The sequence below is a fragment of the Aythya ferina genome (assembly GCF_964211825.1).
Source record: "Aythya ferina genome assembly, chromosome: 2".
Classification (NCBI taxonomy): domain Eukaryota; kingdom Metazoa; phylum Chordata; class Aves; order Anseriformes; family Anatidae; genus Aythya; species Aythya ferina.
In genome coordinates this window covers 34,419,434-34,439,032 of record NC_140297.1, presented here as the reverse complement: position 1 = coordinate 34,439,032, position 19,599 = coordinate 34,419,434, and the positions used below count along the sequence as shown (strand labels likewise).

Below are 19,599 nucleotides of genomic sequence, written 5' to 3'. Positions count from 1 at the left end.
GCGCTGGTGCGGCCTCACCTTGAGTACTGTGTGCAGTTCTGGGCACCACAGTATAAAAAGGACATGAAACTGTTGGAAAGTGTCCAGAGGAGGGCTACGAAGATGGTGAAAGGCCTTGAGGGGAAGACGTACGAGGAACGGCTGAGGTCACTGGGCCTGTTCAGCCTGGAGAAGAGGAGGCTGAGGGGAGACCTCATCACAGTCTACAACTTCCTCGTAAGGGGTTGTCAAGAGGCAGGAGACCTTTTCTCCATTAACAATAGTGACAGGACCCGCGGGAACGGGGTTAAGCTGAGGCAGGGGAAATTTAGGCTGGACGTCAGGAGGGGATTCTTCACAGAGAGGGTGGTTGCACACTGGAACAGGCTCCCCAGGGAAGTGGTCACTGCACCGAGCCTGTCTGAATTTAAGAAGAGATTGGACTGTGAACTTAGGCACATGGTCTGAACTTTTGGGTAGACCTGTGCGGTGTCAAGAGTTGGACTTGATGATCCTTAAGGGTCCCTTCCAACTCAGGATATTCTATGATTCTAATATTATATAATAACATAACACACATTGTTATAAAAATTAAATAAACATGAAGACCTCTAGCACACAGATGTGCTCAAATCAACTTCAGTTTAGAAAGTCAAAATGTGACAACAAAAACATACACCAGTAGTGGAGAGACTTTGCCATGTAAACGAAGTAAAACACTAAGGGAGTAGATTGTATTCTTAAAGAACATTAGGCTTTCCCCAAAAATGGTTATGAAATTCTTTACTACAGAAACTGAGGACTAAAGAAAAATACATATAAATACAGGTATGTTTATACAGATAGCATGTATAACCTTGTTAGGTGACTGAGACAGATTAAAACACATCGCAGAACCTCATTACCTATCACATAGACATGCAAAGACTGCATGCAAGAGCTAGATTATTCTTTCCTCAAACAAGTTCCTACTCTTACCTCTGCTGATGCTGATTACCAGTAAACATAGAAAAGAGCCAACCAGCAAGTACTGCAACTTCTGAATTTTTCCATTTCACTGTTTTCCTTAATAAGGGCTCATGCTCGATAATCCTTTTCTTCCCCATCCAAAATCAGATTGTGTTTACAAAAATCTCAGCAAGACTCACACCACCCAACCCCATTCAGAACATCAAACAGGAATCCTACTGCAGAGCACAATAGTTATCAATAGATCTTATATACTTCATCTATCTTGATACATAACTGACTAAAAGTCACTAGGTTGTTTTTTTTAGCTGGTTTTTGGTTTTGTTTTACCTCTGGTTTAGTGAAATCGAAGTCTCCAACGATTCCTTGTTTTCGATTCACAGCAAAAATGTTGTTTCCATGCAGAGATCCATGCACTATATTAGCTCCATGCAACGTTTGCAGACCTTGGGCAACTCCTTTCATCACTTTTAATGTCTCCTAATGATTTAATTTTGGTGTTCATTACAAAAATAGATATGGAAGAACCAAAAAAAAAACACCAGTATCTAATGTTTCTATTCCAAAACTAACATTCTAATTATTTGAAGATTGCACACATTCAAAGTTCCTGACAATTGTTTTATAAAGTATGGATTAATTCCCAGTAAGACTGTGTTGACTTGCAGAGCCAGTCAACTGATTGTTTTGTTTCACAAACAAAAGGTAACCACGGGTTAACAATTCACTAACATTAAACAAAAATAAACAATTTTAAAACCCTGTAATATATTTTGGGATACATATATTTACAAGTGCCTCCAAGTTCACAGACAGAAGCTGTTGAGTCATCAAACATAACTAGGGAAAAGACTGTATTGGCTTCTGGCTACTGTTTCTTTGAGAAAGGCTGGCTAGCCAAAATGCCAATAAACTGTGTGGAGAGGAGGGAAGGAAAGGGAGGAGAGAGAAGAACAACTCCTGCACACACAAACACACCCCAAAGCCTCCCCCCCACCATAAATCCTCTAAACTTTGGTACAAGAATGCCTCTGCTTACAAATTTACCATATTCACTCTTGAATTTTTGAAGTGTACTAGCAGTACTGCTGAGGCACTGATTTTAATAAAAGAAGGAAGTGTAACCAAGCAAAATCTCTTTTAGAAAACCATAGCCTACTGCTTGACCAAATGCTAGTCAAGCCACGTTGTGCAACTCTGTATAGTCACTGGCAGCCACCAAAGAAGACTGCTCACACACCTCCCGCAGCATAATATACAGCACAATGTTAAGAGTTCAGACCAAACACAAAAAGGAAAATGCTGGTAATCTGTTACACTTACTTGTAAAGTTAAAGGTGTATCAGCCTGTAAAGCTCGCAGACTTGCCCCTGGGTAGTATGGGACCATTAAATACACCAGAGGATCAGACTTTAACAACAAAAACAAACAAAAGTTTAAGAACACATTGTTTCCAATATCAGGAACACTGGAAAATTTAACATGCATTAGATGTGTGATGTATCAATTGATGTTTACTAAGAAAATAAGTTCACCTAAACTGAAGTCCCAAAGGAAATATTTTTCTGACTCAATATTCCAACTCAAAAAAAATATTAAAGCCTTAAATTCCAACTTAAAAGTTTTTCTGCTTAAAATTAAAAAAAAAAACACAACCAAGCAACAACAACCACAAAAAAAAAAAAAAAACAAGCAACATTATCAGTTTGAATCTTGCCTTGCAAAAAAGAAGAAACAACAGTTGTAATAAGCCAGATTTCTCCTTTTGTTGATTCCAGGCCCTGTGATACTTGGCAACTCTTTCAATCACTTTGCCTTCTGAGCTCACATCTACAGAGTATCCCTGAAAAACAAAACAGAAACACCCAAGCTCTAACTCCTAATGTCTGTAACATTACTGCATGACACTTTTTTAGTTAAAGAAAGGCATACCATTAGGTTCCATCAAATAACTCTTCTATTTATCACAGAACTCAGTAACAACTGTCATAAATTGCTCTCATATTCATTAATGCTTAGGAAGTCTGTAACAATGAAACAAGAAGCAAGTCTCCCATTTAAGAAGTAAAAAAAAAAAAAAAAAAAGAGAGAAAAATTCAACTATGCCTCCCCTGATACTATAACCCTTGGTTCTCAATTGCTAGCACAATGGAGAAGAAAAAGGACAAGGGGAACACAGCAGTTTCTGAAGTTTCACAGTGATGAATCAACTGAAAGACAAAACAGCATTTGCATTTTTGGAAACAAAGAGTAACAAACAAGTTAAAGGGTTCACCAAATACGAGAAAGAACAGACAGCAGAGGGGAAGCACTGCTCACTACAGCTGCCCTCAAAAGAAGTGAAAAATCAGTAAGCAACAGGAAAGCAATCCAGACAGAGAACAAGGTCTTGTGTTCTACAGGCCCTGACAAAAGAAAACACATATCAGAAAAGGGTTGTTAAATGCAGGAATACAAAAGGAAAAGCAGAGTTCATTCAGAATCAGCACATTCCTGGGTCAGGATCTCACCTGCAGCGCTAACTGAAAGCCAGGACCAACATTACCTTTAGAAGAACCTTCTGATCCTGCATTTCTGAACACACTAACGGCCGCTTTGTGCTCAGCTCCTTCATGGGCTCAGCATCTAAAAGGTCTCGCTCCAGGCTGTGCGACAGAAGCCCACCTGAATTCTGAAGCACACATACACAGAGACAGTCAGAATAAGAGTACAGTATGAACAGCCAGCAACACTCACAGGCTCTGACTCTCTCTTCTCTTCCTCAATCAACTTAAAGCACAAACACAGTGGGGGCTTGTTAAAAATGAAGTTACCGCATCTGTTAGCAAGAGGCTGGCTGCACACAAAATGCCATTGTAAGGCAGCTAACAAAATACTGATCACCACCCAGAAGGGCAGGGAGCAGGACACACAGCCATGAGAGTGCCTTAAACAATAGCTGACAGATTAAACCACAACCTCAGCTTACCATATAGCTTAGAATTCCTGCTTCTGGATAAAGAAGTGGCAACTCAGGGAACCATTTCTGTACCAAGATGGAAAGTTTCTCCTGGATGAAGGAAACAAGCTTCAGGTCATTAGCTTCTGACACCATATACACTAATGTTTGCAATGTTAGGACCAGGACATTCAAATGGATATCAATGTCTGTTCCACTTTCAGTAGCACCATGCAAAATAAGACAGGGAAGTGACAACACCCCACCCCACACGCTAATACAGCATTTCAATACGCACAGATAAATTTTGGAAAGCTCTAAGGGTGAATAAAGTTAAGGCCTTGAAGAACTCATGTGCTATGAAGGAAAGACATCCCCCTTTTTTCTACAATACCCTTTAGTAGGCCTAAACAAAGGGCACAGCTTCACTAGAATGAAACCAAAGAAAACAGGAACCAGGTAGTAACATAGATCAAACCACTCAAGCATCTACAGATCTCACACATCCACAATGCAAGGTAACTATTTTGCACAAATGCTATGTCTTCAGAGGTAAGACATCGTCATCGCAATCCCTGGTGCTCTTCTACTTCCTAAAAGGTGATGGTTTCAATTCTTCCCTCCATAGAGAGGACTTAGAGAAAGGGTGATCTCCTTCACTTCAGGACAAAACCCTGTTTTAGTCCACTCCTAAGTAAACACTTGCCTTACTTACACAGAACAGTCTGCCTTCAGCTACTGAGCTTACACTTTAACCTGCAGCTCTTTGGATCAAGAACTGCAGCTCATTTATTCTCACTTCACCCCATTTGGGGGAGGGGAAGGGGATGCGAAGAAGTGTCTGAAAAGACAACATCCAAACAGAAACAAAAAAAAGAATTGATCAGCCTCCCTTCCATCTCCCAGAGATTCTGCCCAAATAGGGCCACCTTAACATTCAACACTGAACTTTAAAAATGTGATTTTTGTATCCACATCATACATTAAAAGCAACTGAAATGCAGATGTGCCTCGCAGAGCTTTATTTTAGCTGTCTAAATAATTTAATACTTACATATTCTTCACGTTCCTTGTATATTTCCTGAAGAACCCCATTTCGCAGAGCAGCAATTTCCTCTTTTATTCTTGTCATTTCAAGCTCACTGCAATCATCAGACTGCGTTAGGAATAACCAAAGTTAGCATACAATTCCCATTCTGCTATTATACCAAACAACAATTATCTACTATATCAGGATTAAAAAGCAGTTTCAGTATCACAGTTCTGGAGTCAAATGCATTCTGAAGGTTCAGTCTCCATCCTGGAAACCTAAGAGATTCCCCTATAACCTGACCACAGGGAAGGGTGCACCATTTATTTACATAACAGACGAAATGTTCCCTTTGCCTACTCGTTTCTTAAGTCAAAGAGCTTGAGCTTTTTTTATTTTGTTTAAAAAAAATTACCTGACCCCACATAATCATAACAGAAATATTGTTCATCTACCAGCAAAACTAGGTTCCTTAATTCATTCACTTTTTTCTTCCCTAAGTGGGCATTCACCTCACGCCACCTCATTTATCAAGAATCCTTTTACCAGTGGCTTTCATCAATGTCCCTCATTTTAAATCCTTCTTGGGAGATCACTGTCCCTTTACAATGCTTACAAAGACACACATGCAGGTTTTCTTTCCTTAAGCATCTCCAGAGCAATTAATGTGCGATCTATGCATCTGTGCCAGCATCAGTGCTGTTTATTTGATCTAGAGGCAACTTTTACATTCTTTCAACTTTTTTGACAGGCAAGGGGGAACCCTAAAAATTGGAACAGACATTGACTTCTGCCTCCAAAAGGGAAGTACACACATTATGAACAAAGTGGATATGGCTCATAGGAAAAGGTTTGCAGGTTAAGGTAGAAGTCTAATTTACTTGCTGTTACACACTTGAACAGAAGAGGTAAGGCAGACCAACTCCAGGAAAGCAAGCACTATGCACACAAATATCACCCTTCAGACTGATCAGTGTAGGAGGCATTGCAGAAAAAGTAAATCACACAACCAGCAGGGTGAAAACGGCAGGACCAGACTATGCAGTACTGAGCAGTGACGGCCACCAGAGGGACCCCTTCCCTTTCCTTCCCAGAAGGGCTCCTTCCAGAGCTGTCTCAGACTGCACAGCAGCTGCATTTTGTGAAGGATTTCCCATGATTTTTAAGATAGTGTTACCTAACTGCAGTTCCCAGCTTGACATGAAGGAAATGCAGGTATTTAGCTCCTCACACAGCTAGTTAAAAGCATCGGTAGTGTGGCTAGGGACTGAAAAAACGTCTACATAAAGTTAAAAACAAATTCATGTCAAGCAACTAAGTCTTGACTGAAGGGACACGAAAAACGTATCTTTGAAGTACAGAAGGTACAAACTGTTCAATGTAGTTACCACTGATTTGGTTTACATTCCTAAATGAATCTGAAATAACAAAACCTGTAATGTTTTCATACTTCCTCAAGGTTGTTCTTTTCAGCCAGTTTCCATCTTAAATTGGCCTTCAAGCTTTTCACAGTTTTCTTAATTGATAGTAAGTTGTCAATATTAGGACTTTTATTCAGCCATTCCTCAGCTTGTTTTTTGAACTAGGAAGAAAACAGAAAAACATTCAAGCATTCTGTTTTAATATGCTTTACTCCAATACATTAGAGAAACTGCCCTAAGCCTATCTGAATTCAGTTTTCAGGGTTTCTCCCCACAAAATAGTGTTTCATTTTACTGACATTAACAACCTCCTGGAAGACACTCTACTTAACCTGAGTTCCCTTAAGTTACATACTACAGATTTGCAGTGAATCCAGAGATTCCAGCTTTCATCATTAAGGGAAAAAAAAAAAGAAAAGAAAACCACACAAACACACCACGCTTTGCATTTAGCTGAAACAAAACCTTGTCTGAGGTAACACACAACTGCTATTCTCAAACTTTAACCCAACCAATCTCTCATCACCAACTTACACCTAGAATTTCCATTATAAAATTAAAGAGAAAAAACAAAATTTTAAAGTGTCAGAAAGTGCTACTAATACAGGTCAGCATGACATAAATAAGGCATAAACTAACCTCAACGCTGGCCAAGTATCTGTTCTGTATGACAGTGATCAGATTCTGCTCTTCATGAACTTTATGCACAACTTTACTGTATGCACTCATAATTATTCCCTTCTCTGCCTCACCATGTTCCTAGATTGAATTATAGACACAAGAGCAATATTAAAGATTGAGTCATTCTCCATTCATACCACCAATGTTCCATTTGTAAAACCTTTACTGAGAAATTCCACTGTTACTGGAAAAACTTGTCTATCAGTTTTTCCTCTTCTTAAAGACGACTAAAGGAGAAATTAGTAAGTCTAAGAGTTCATCCAATACTTTTAGGAAAATAAAATTCATCAGCACTTCCATGCAGAGGATCCATTTCCACGTACTATGAAGGAGTTTTTTTCATTTAATGTTTCTGAAGATAGAACAGTTTAATAGATATGAAGCATCAAAGTAAGCAACCATTCTTGCAAAGGAGTCGCTGGTTCTGTTGCAGATAGCAGTCAGAAGCAGGATAAACTGTTGGTGTGCTGTTCTGTAGTTAGAGCACAAATTCAACATTTGCTGATCATTCTCTGGCACACAAGGGGCTCACTGCAGGGACAACGCAAGTACCTCAAAGAGTCAGCAAAAGAGAACCGAGGAAACACTGAACAGGAAAGATACACAACTGGAGAAAAAGTTACCACAAGCATCAGAAAAAGATTCCCAGTGAGGCAAAAACACTTGCTCAATGCAAAAAGATGTATAGCATTTTGTCACTAAGACTGGAAACAAAGTTTATCCATAAGCATCCACAAGATGCAACAGAAACTTACTTAGGTATATACTGTCAGGGCAAGCACCAAAACTCAGAGCAGCTCAAAGAAACGTGAGCTTCTCTGTGCATACAGAGGGAAGCACCAGTTTTCTCAGTATCTCTTAGTTAACCAAGTTACAGAGTTGAGTTCCTGTAACCCCCAAGCTGTCCTCTGCCTGTTGCCTAGAAAACATTCTTTTCTCTGTAAGGAGCAACCTTAGTGACTTTTTAATCATACTTCCACAAAGAACAAAAATGCTGTTCTGTAGTGAACAAACTTGTCTGGTACGTTAAGTGAAGCCTGAAACTGAAATCAAAGATGTATAAAACATACAAAAATGCTTAGAACCTACTGTTAAGTCAGTCTTCAGTTCTTTGCAAATATTCAACTCAGCCTCTTTGAGAACTTCATCCACATTGACAGCTACTTCCTCGAAATCTGAAGATGTTTCTGATGACAGGTCAAAACACTTCAAAGAAAAAAAAACAGCCATGTAATTCAAAGTTAGAACTTAGCAAGAAGACAGCAAGAGCAGGCAAAAAGACGATACAAAGAACGAACACTACTGGAAACCTAATCAGAATTTCTGTCAAATATCACCTTTAACTACCTGACACTTGAGTGATACAGCAATTTCTAGAACTAATGTAGCCATGATTCACCAAGCAAAGAGTTGAATTGTTCATGGAAAAGTTCAGGTTTGAAACAGGTAAATGAGTTCATCATGACATTGACAAACTTTAGTCACTTTTGTACTTCAGTCACTTGCATACATGCAAAGTAGCACTTTGAATTGCACACAGCAATCACGCAAACCCACCTGCAGGTAAGTACGTTCTCCCAGTCTAATAACTGACATGGTTATAAATATCTGCAAGTAATTCATAAACATTATGCTGCACACAACATGCACCAAGTCTATGCTGCCACTGAACAGTATTTACCATGAGGTTAAGGCATACTGTTACTCATAACAACATCTGGCCACTGTAAATGGTCTGGGTACAACAAAATGCAAATATCTATTCACTACAAAATGGTAAAACACTGATGGATTATGCACAGTTCACACTGGCAGGAAGGTTACATTGATACTGTCTGAGGATGTTTACACATAACAGTGCAGCAGAAAATGCAATCAATGAAGGTGGGTCTGCAGGAATAAAGAAAGAGCAACTTACAGTCTTCTCAGTAAGATTAAGAGTTCAAAATTCAGCAAGAACACAGGTATTAAGCACAGAAGCAGAACAGCGAGAAAGTTACTTCCCAACTTTGCACCTTCTTTACAAACAGAGCTCAGCGATAACCCACTTCCACAGTTTACCACCTTTTAAGACAAATACCATGTGTAGACATACTTGCTCTAATGCCCCCAACTTTCTACAACTCAGATCAAAAGAGCCCCAGCATCTATGTGGTATTTCAGCATCAAACATCATAGGAAACGCAATTAAAAGTGGGTAATTTATTTGCACAAGTTCTCCACATTCAATATTCCAAACGAGAAAAAAATTATATATTTGCCTGCAATCTGTATCTAAACTATTTTGAGTCAGATTGGCTTCTCCAATAACGTTAAGTCCTCATTTACAGTGCTCTTTCATCTCCTTTAGCAGCATTTATGAACTAGCACCTTTTAAAATCTTAATAATTTCTATCCAAAGGCTACTTGAAGGGACTAATGAAAGTATTCCAGTCACATAAGGATTAGATAGAGTATAAGATATATTATAGTTGCATAAAAGCACTGATCTTTAGTCAAAAGACATCCTTTCACAGACAAGCATAAACCCTCACTTGGTACCAGCTCACCGCGAAGGTATGCTAAGCACAGAGATAAATTAGCACTCTGTTCCTCAACACACACCTTCTCCCCCTGCAACAAGGCGCTGACATTTAGTTCCACTGCTCATATGCACAAGCTCCCTGCCAAAGGCAGCTGTCCCTACTAAGGACTATTGCACACAAGCTTAGTTAGATAAAACGTCATGCTTCATCTTTTTCCGTGACAGGAGAAGTGGACTTACTTGACTTACCTTTAAGATACCACTGAACAAGTCAATGAGAATTTTCAAAGCAGCATCTGTATCATTTCTGATGTGAACAAACTCCTCCATTTCAGCACACTTCCATTTAAAGAACTGTTGAAACACCTCCTCAGAGTCATTCACTTCAGATACTTGACCATAAACCATCTCCAGAGAACCAGACAATTCCTGTGCATCAAAGCAAACAAAATCAGCAGGTTTGCAAAACAAAATAATTTTGCGGCAGTATTCTATAAATAAAAATCAAGACATTTAATGCAGAAAGACTTGGTACTACCTCCTGACATAACATTACTTATATTACAAAATCCTCTTCCTGCATTAATCGAAGTTTTTTTTGTATTCCACTTTCCTTTCATATCCAGTGGCAGCACCTCTATTCAGAGAACATAATGCAGAAATGGATCTCACACTACAGTCTGATTCTCCCTCCAAAACCCAGAAAAGAAAAACACCACAAAAAGCTTAGCAGATCATATCATGTCATTCGTATTCTAGTCTCTTCTACCTTACGGGCTGGACTGTGAAGTTATGCTCCTTAGGACAGAGAGCAAGAAGGGGTTCAGTTTATAATGCACCAGAAAGCAGCCTTCCATGCAACTGGGTAGGAAGTCTCATGCAGTCTCATGCTCAAAAATATCTGAGCTGCAGTATGCTTGCATACAACTTGCTATAGCTCAAGAGGCAAAATTCTTCCTACAAAAAGGGATTTGACTGGACCAACCTTTTTTTTTATTTATTTTTTTAAATAATATGCCATGTCCTCCACGTTTACAAAAACTAGTCACACCAGAAGAGCACCTGCAAGTATTCCATCATACTGTCCTCAAGGAAAAGAGTCTTATAAGTTAAGTCCCATTTCCTCCCATTTATCTTCCACATAAACACACTTCCCTAAAGCATTAGTACCTTTATCAGCAAGATAACAAGTTACCATACAAAGACTGCTCCATGGTCCACAAGTACACAAACCAGCCTGCTAAGTGTGACAACTCAAAACAGGAGGAACAAGCTACTGTAGGCTTACTGTGCAGCAGAGGAAACACATGCTTGCAGGCAGCTAACATGGGACAGCTGACAACTATTCAGCTCACACCCCAGCCTGCTTTGGAATAACTTACATACATATCCATACCCTCAACCTTCCTCTTAACCATCGTAATATTACAAGTTGGAAATCAGGCAGCTAAACCCAACTGCATGTTCCAGCCCCAGTCAGTTGGATTCAGCTAGGACTGAAGCTTCTGGAGTTTGTCTGTAGTTCAGGCCAGCAATGGCTCTTACTAGAAAGCATAAAACCTAAGTCAGAAGAAATGTGTGATGGGCTGGGTTTGCAGTGCACAACCTCAGTGAGACAGGCATTAGTTCCCAAGCTCCTGTTGTTCTGAGATGCACTGAAAAATATTCTTTTCTCCAGGACAGTGCAAGTGTGACCTCTTAAGCTCTGAAACACGGCAACCGAGGTTCTCACTGATTTTTGCCGAAGAGGTTCGTTTGGGAAAGCTATTCTGATCATCTAGCTTCTACTACAAGGTAAGACCTTTAAGCTAAAGCACAAAGCCCATTTAACACACACAGACACATTTCAGTACCCCTTCAAGTATTTAAGAAATATGTATTATATTACAATTTCACTGCAGTACAATTATCCAGAGAATGTTTAATGTCTACCACCTAGTGGATTAGCACAGCATAACCTTTAAACACACACTAAACACAAACCAGTTTTCCTGTTTGGAGAAGCAGGATCTACACAGGGTCTCCAGTGACAGAAAGCCATGAAATGCTATTCATCTAAACTCTAATTAGATGCTCATCTGCATATCAGACTAGCACCAAAAATAAATGCATCAAAACATACTTGAATGGTGTTTAAAAATAATTCCACACTTTACTTCTATTAATACTGCTCCAACCTTACACAATTCTGCGTGCTGCCTGTAACTGGGGTGTTTTTCATAGGAACCCAATCTTGTACAGGCGTAGGAGAGTAAGCCTCCAGAATTTGTACAGACAAGCTGTTGAAACCATTGCTAACCTTTCTCCCTCTCCAAAAACACTTGCACAATCAAAATAAAACCAAGCAGTATTTCTGAAGTTTAAAAGACGAAAATAACGTATTTCTAACAAAAAAGCCCAGAAACACCAGTTTGATAATCCTACCATTGGTAAGACTAATTTTGAAGAGTTCCTACTGCATCTACAGAGCCTATCTCCTCATTTACTCCCCCACTTTCTGTTGTTGGGTTCACTTGTAGAGAGAAGGGGAGGAGGAGAGAAGAGAGGGAGAGATAAGAAGACTCCCAGTATTGACGTGACATTCTGTACTGCTTAACAAGCCTCCTAGACAAAAAATGCTTTAACCACTCCGCACTTTGCCATACTAGCCCAAACTACACAGCCGACTTAACAGAGAGATCTAGGAGAGCATATAACCCAACCATGAAAGGCACTGACTTGTTAATTGTAGGTTCTCTCTAGTGCTCGCCTTCTAAGTTTTCTGTGCTTTGTGAATTTGTTAGTCACCAAATACAGTACAGTAAGAGAAAACTCTTGCTCAAATCCAAGATAATTTTCTTCAGAAACAAAACATCCCAAAGACCATGACCACAAATAATACTGAGAACAAGTGTCAGATGTACAACTTACCTCAGAAGTGTAACCTAAAGCTTCACCTCCTGCTGTTGAGGTCCTTAACTACAAAGCATGTAACATTTAAGAAACATCTCCAAAGATTCCCAGTTTTTCAGAATCAGTAAAAAGCTTCTGCCCTACCTGCAACATTTTTGAGCGCTCAGAGAGGAACAGCTGATCCACTTCTGAAATAAATTCATTAACTGCAGAATACAGCTTCTGTTGCACCTCATTTCTCTTGATAATCAATTCATCTCTTTCATCCTATGCAGAAGGAAAAGCGAGTGAGCAACTCACACCCAAATTCCCCCTACACAGAGTGACAGAAAAAAGTGGTAACCCCACAAAATATATGTAATACACAACTGATGAGAATGAAAAAACTAATTTCATTTTGACATCTACTCTAACAAAATATATAATATAAATATAATGCATCTGTATCATAAGTACATATACACAAACAGGTTCAGTTTTTGAATTTATTTTATCCTGTGAAAGCTTAGAAGATGACTAAATCAAGAGTTTGTAAGTATCCAGAGAACAGACTAGAAACATTTTTGTCAGTAACAGACAACTGAATTAGATCCAATGGTTGGTAAATGAAAGACAGACATTAGAGAAAGACAGTGAATAGCTATGAATAAAAACTCAGGTTGCAGCATACACCACTTTAAAACATAAAACCCAGACTAGCAATTGAGCAGATATTATTCAGCCAGACAGTAACAGACTAAATAACAAAGATCAGTGAATTAAGTTCTACCATATAAGTTAAACACAAAGCATTGCTTCTGCAGTTAAAATTAAAAAAAAAATAAAAAAAAAAAAGAAAGAAAAGCAAAGAATAAAAAGACAGAACAACAATGATTATTTAATAGGTACTTCTGCGTTTTCTGGACATCTCTGGTAACCAAAAGCACACACAGTTTTTACAGACTTCTTGCTGTTTTACGTATGTAAAACATGAGCTAGCTTGAGAAAGAATATTTAACACACTGCATAAAAAAATGTGTAAGGACGCCTGCCAAAAAGAACACTTTCCAAGACAAATTTCTGCAAAATATTGCTTCAAAAACTACAGCAATAAAGACTTAAGTGCAGTAAAAGACTTAACCAACCAACCAAATTCCAAGTAATACTAGTCCAACACTAAGGAAATTCAACGTTCTACAAAGGAGAGAATGACACTTCATGAAGTCAGGACACAGCTCAAGAACCACAGGACAAGTCTCCTTCCTCTGCATGCCATTTAAGTGGGTACACACAACAGTTGATGCCTCAGGAAACACCTGCTACATAACTTCAGAAAGCATTAAGTATTTTAAAAGCATTTTACATTTATAGAAGTATTTTGCAAAGACTTAAGCTCATGGCAATAGTAGACAGTAGAATTAAAACTCCTTTAGAAGGATGAAGATTTCTCAAACTACACCTAGAAAATTTACTCGTGTCTCAGTCTCATACCCCTCAACAAACCCCTCAACAAACGAGCAACAACAAACAAACCACCACCACCCAACCACCAGACCCAGTCATGCCAGATGCCCATCTACCTTTCCATCTCGTTTCAGAGAGCTCCAGCAATGGGGTTATTACAAAAGACTGTAAAAGGAGGATATGCATAGTGCAGTCACCTCATCAATGCTTTCTTGCTTTAATGGCCTCAAGATAAAGATACACCCCCTTCCACAGACACTTTCTAATCTGCTTTTTGAGCCTATTTCTACTTTTGACCTCAGTTTTTGGCTTTCTTTAGTGCAAATTACTACTTTGCAGTATACGAAATAGTTAAAACTAGCTCTTGCATCAGCAACCTCATTAATTGCTCCCCAACATTTTCTTTTTAATGTAACAACTAAATAATAAATATATTATTATATGTATACTACAGTCTTCAATAAAACAAATCTTGAATCGGCTTCTAGCTCTAAACCATAAATTAAGCAACACTCCATAAAATACTGCAATTCTGAACATACAGTGTTTGTGTTACATATATACACTGAGTTATCCGCCTACATTACAATCAGGGCAACTTCAATCATTTGTGTTTCTTCATCTGTAAAGCTGCCATCCTGCCAGTAAAATTTTGTAAGAGAGCTGGTTAAATGATCAGCACCAATATCCCTCCCATTTGAGTACGTATCCTTCCTACACTGAGCACAGAATTTACATCAAATTCTACAATTATTTTTTGAAACATTTTAAAGTACTTTCTCTCCAGAAGAACGACCTTCGTTATTTTTACACAAACCATGCGCAAGGACCACCTCAGTTCACTGATTATCTTTTTATGTTTCTAAGACATCCATTCATTACATTAACACCTTATTCAGGAAGGAACCATTCAATCACCCATCTTCAGTTGGGGTAGCATCCAGATATGAAATTAATTAAATTAATTCAAAAAATTCTTCATTAAAGAAATGAATAAAAATATAAAAAAAGAATAAAACACAAGAATATCACCACTACACATTTCAATGATTTAAAGAAAAAAATGTGAGTAGTAATCAAGTTAAACCAGCACTAACAAACTATGAAACCCCAGAAAATGAATATTGAAATGCCATTTTCTCTACATTCAAATTCTGTTGGGTTTACTCCCCTGCAGTATCGTTTAAGATGTATTACATTTATCCTAAAGCAAGACATTTGCTCTTAAGAGCTTACAAACAAATGAGACTTGGGATAAGGAGAGAGGGAGGTTTAAGGAACAGCACAATGCTTATGCACCGAAGAGCAAGATTTAACTTTGCAAAGTCAATTTTGACAGATAAATTGACAGATTAAACAGAGTTAAAACAGACTGTTATAGTTTAATAGGCAGCTATTTCACCCATCTGTTTGGGTTCACTGGGCTTCCTGTACACAGGGTATCTCATTATCTCATTTCAACTAAGCAGGAAACAAAGTTAGCACAACCAAATATGTTGATGTCATAATCAAAAATATGTTATCCTACCTCTAGCCAACATAATTTAAGAAGGGATGACAAGCAGAATAGCAAGCACACCGTTTTACCACATGCATCTTGGACATTTCTTGTATTTGGAAATACCGCAACAAAGACTCTAGCACGTTACAGCACATAAAATACATTTTAAACTAAAAATGATTCTCATGGGGAAAAAAAACACCACCTAAAGTGTATGATAAAAACAGGACAATATTGGTAGCACAAGATACTCTTTTATTTCAGATTCATTACCCTAGCTTTAGCAGGATGCCACCAAAGCTCATGTTATGCACACTTTACCTCCCAAAACCTTCAGAATACCTGAGACAAGTTCTGCAAGACCCTTGAAACATCCTGCTTCCAGCTACTACCAATCCATCTTTAAAAAATAAATTAATTCTTCAGGGAGATCTGCACTTAAGCACACTTTCCCATTTGCAAATACTTTATGGTTCTTGGGCACTCTGGGGGATACCTGACACTTAGTAGAATTCCTGTCTTCTCTACATTTCCCAATTTAAAGTAGTTGTCATGGTAGTGTCACAACTTTCCCTCTTCAGACAGCATGAATTTTCAAAAACCATGGCACACTCTTTAAAAGTCGTAAGATTTTGTGCTGCCATTCATTTACGCTTTAGTTTAGGCAAGCAAGAACAATGTCAGAAGTGGAGGAAGGGGTTCATTTCTTAACAAAAATCGGGCCATGTGAGGTCACACCTCACCAACACAAACACATGGCTGAAGAAACACGTGGAAAAGCATAGTGCTGCCTTTCCATAGTATTTCAACTATTTTAACAGTGTAACACACTATCATGCGTCCTACAGACATAACTTCACTGTTAGCCACCTTTCACAACTAAAAGGGATGGCAGTATCAAGATAGTCTAACGTGCTCCAACAAATTTGTCCATCAGAAAAACCTCAAGCACTCTTCAAGAATTAGATCTCTTTTCATGTTTCTCATAGAAGAACACTATTTGCCGGGGCTGTCAACTCAAAGAAGAAAAAAGGAAAAAAAATGGTTATTCTTCTATACATTACTGGCCTATACAAGGCAAGGCCAAAATGTCATGTGTGTATTAACAGTTTAACATTGTCATGTTTTATATCTCAGGTTTTAGTAAATAAAAGAAACAGTTTTCACCTACAGCAACTGAACATGTCATGCTACCCATGTTTTAATACACTTCCCTGCAAAAACAACAAAAACAGAACTTATTTCAGAACTCCATGTGGCTTATTATTTTTTAGTCTATTTCACGAGGTATTAAATTCAGCGCAATGCAGCAATTCCTCTTAAGCAGATATGTTTAAAAGGGTTTAGGTTATAGGTGAAAATACTCATAGGTATTTGCTGTCATCTTCCCTCTGCACAGCTACCTTCCCCTCCCTGCCTTACCACAATGCAGGCGACCCTCCTGTTCTCAAAAGCAGCACCTCCTTACATGAGAGACACAATACATAAGCTTTTTTTTTTTTTTTTAAATCATCACAGCTATTTCTACGTAACCAAGCAGGCTTGTGGTGACTGCTGCTGCTGCAAAGCTACGCTAGATGGCATCTTTCCCCTGTGCAAGCCAATACAACTGCCGTTTGCATACTGCTCTCCCTGCACATCTCCATGGGAGGGAAGCATATACTAGTGTAGCAGCATGCTGCTTTACGAAAGGTTTTAAGGATACACCAGCTGCACAGCAAAAGTGTTTAACTATTACAGAAAATAAGCCCTTTAGCCACCATGCTCTGATGTCCTTATAAAAATCATGAGTGCCAAAAAGTCTGCATTTAACAGAAAAATAACACTCCATAAACATAGCGGCTATGACAAAGGTAGCAAAGCTCTGATGTTACCTGGCAGAGGTTTCCATTCTGTGCTCATATCAAGCTACACTTACAAGACTAAAACACTCTGTAAACAGCTACTGAACTACTGTGCTTGTGACAAAAAATAATTCCAACCTACCACGTTTTGGCATAACTGAATCATCTCTTGAGCCAAGTCATACTCTGTCCAAAGCTTCTGCAATTTTTCCAGGGAACACGGAACAGTGAAACATCCTTCTGTAACCACTTTTATGGCTTGTGAAAGCTGCTCCCCAAAACCAGCATTCTTTTTTGTGTGCCTAAATAGTAAGGAAGAAACAGCATCATACCCAGAGAATACTTTTTCCCCAGAACTCAAGCATTTTAAAAATCAATGCTATTTAGACCTCTTCAACATAAGGACCTTCAGATAGCACCTGCCATGTTAACCTAGTTTCTTCCACAAGGCAGTAGCAGCAAGTTGACTCACTCAGCTGTTAAATCCCTTTTTGAGAAAGGAGGAAGTACCAAGAACATATTCATTATATCTCAGTATTAACGTGACTATATGGAAATTCTCTCTTGCTCTTAATTTCTCTTCTGTCTCATTTCTTCCCCTAGTAATTTCTTCATTCATCTGTCACAAACATATAAACCGATGTATATTATATATAGTCCTTCTTAAAGGACTTCTTAAACCTTCTTAGAAGTTTTGTCCCTTCTTTTACAACTTGAGGGGCAATTTTGGCTACCCAGTGAGACACCTCTATCAGCAAGACAGAAACCTAAAGGGACTTGTGACTGCCCAGGTACTTTGAACAATTAGCTGCATTTACTAAGGAGCATTTTCCTTTAAGATGGAATAGAAAGATCTACCAGCCATGGCAAAGAACCAGAAGTTAACTAAGTCATCTGATGAGTAGTCAGAAGCAGGCAACACAAATCCCAATGTGACAAAAATCTTAGGTTTCAGCCTTGGTCTCGGGAAAGGGTTTTTCCCAAGCTCTGTATAAAACATGGCTTTAGTACCTGGGAAACTAAAAGCATGCTTTCAAGAGATAAACAGGGCAGTGACAAAACGTACTATTTTAGAAACAAATACATACCTAATTTCTTTCAATACTTTCACATTAGCAGCCAAATTTCTCATTTTTGTTCCAATGTAATTACGTAAGGTTTCCTCAAAACATTCAGCAGTTTGCCTGGATGCTTCCTTCTCCCCCTGAATCATTCATTGATTTTGGAGCAATGTTTCAGAAAAAGAGAGTCAGCTGAGGTTACTAATATGCAGACCATAATTTAGACTTCAAAAAAAAAAAAAGTTTAAAAACAAAGACACAGACATTTTTGAAACACTAACAAAAGCGCTAGAAAGACACAAACGAGGGAGACTTCATTTTTTTTTAATAGCTTCTTACAGGCTGATGGTTCATTTTCTTCCTTTTGTTTTAGTAGTGATGTGTTTAAGCGTGTTTCTTCAATTGCTCCCCATTTGCTAGCAACTTTTCAGACAGTAAGGAATTGTTTTGAACGCAGAGGTATTTTTCAGAAAGGCAAGTTTAGGGAAGTCAAGTTCAGGACCACATTCAACTCCTTGCTGTCATAATCACACCTCAAAACAGTGCAGAAATAACTCTTGCTGTATGTACAACCACCGTGACCTTCCCATAAAGAATTTTCTCAGAACAAAAAGGTAAAAGCAAGAAAAACCCCACTAGGCTGTATTCCCCAAAGGACTGCCTAAAGTTAAAAGTGCTTGCTCTCATACTACCAAAAAGTTCTTATAAACCCCATTTTAAATAATGAAATAATCTTTATTATTAAAGACAAAAAAACACATGACCACCCCCACACAGAAAGACTTAAATAGTTTTGTATTTACTGATGAGCACTTGAAGTCTCATGACAGTAGAGCATTTTTGAAGTACCCCTCAAAGTAGCGCCTATCTCTTCTAAAACACATTATTGCATACTTCAGTGTTTTTATCAGGGACCAAAGATTGTCAGAACGTACACAACTTTTCATTTCAAATCAGCTCACCTGCAGTCAGCACCAAAAAGTAACTAAATCGTGTAGGAAGCAACTTTAAAAAAAAAAAATCAGGATATATAAAGTAAATGCTTTTAAGAATACATTGAATTCAAGTAACTTTTCTTCACTACAGACCCATATTCTGTTGTTTGTAAATTTAGTGTTAAGACGAATACACAAGCACAGTAACTTTAGTTGATTAATCTGCACTGTAATAGGTCAGGCAGTGTATGGAGAAACGCGGATATTCTAGGCAGAGGTAACTGAGTAGCAAAGCTGGTTGTGAGTAGTTTTATTACCCCAAGAAAAAATAGGAAAGAGCTATGAGCAATCTCAGGCTTGGGGTTGTCAAATGTATTGGTG

At 38.4% G+C, this 19,599-nt stretch overlaps 1 protein-coding gene across 2 annotated transcripts in view; it reads right to left on the bottom strand.

The window, feature by feature from the left end:
• STK31 (serine/threonine kinase 31) overlaps window positions 1-19,599 on the bottom strand; it is a 37,254-nt gene that overhangs the window by 9,608 nt on the left and 8,047 nt on the right. For both annotated transcript variants that reach the window (XM_084507682.1, XM_084507683.1), the window contains 13 exons: window positions 18,311-18,426; window positions 17,365-17,524; window positions 12,579-12,701; window positions 9,792-9,971; window positions 8,108-8,224; window positions 6,977-7,096; window positions 6,367-6,498; window positions 4,941-5,042; window positions 3,917-3,997; window positions 3,494-3,619; window positions 2,666-2,791; window positions 2,272-2,358; window positions 1,279-1,428 (listed from right to left, as the gene is read on the bottom strand). In XM_084507682.1, coding sequence (XP_084363808.1) covers window positions 1,279-1,428; window positions 2,272-2,358; window positions 2,666-2,791; window positions 3,494-3,619; window positions 3,917-3,997; window positions 4,941-5,042; window positions 6,367-6,498; window positions 6,977-7,096; window positions 8,108-8,224; window positions 9,792-9,971; window positions 12,579-12,701; window positions 17,365-17,524; window positions 18,311-18,426 — 1,620 coding nt within the window. The remainder of the gene's footprint in view (window positions 1-1,278; window positions 1,429-2,271; window positions 2,359-2,665; window positions 2,792-3,493; window positions 3,620-3,916; window positions 3,998-4,940; window positions 5,043-6,366; window positions 6,499-6,976; window positions 7,097-8,107; window positions 8,225-9,791; window positions 9,972-12,578; window positions 12,702-17,364; window positions 17,525-18,310; window positions 18,427-19,599) is intronic.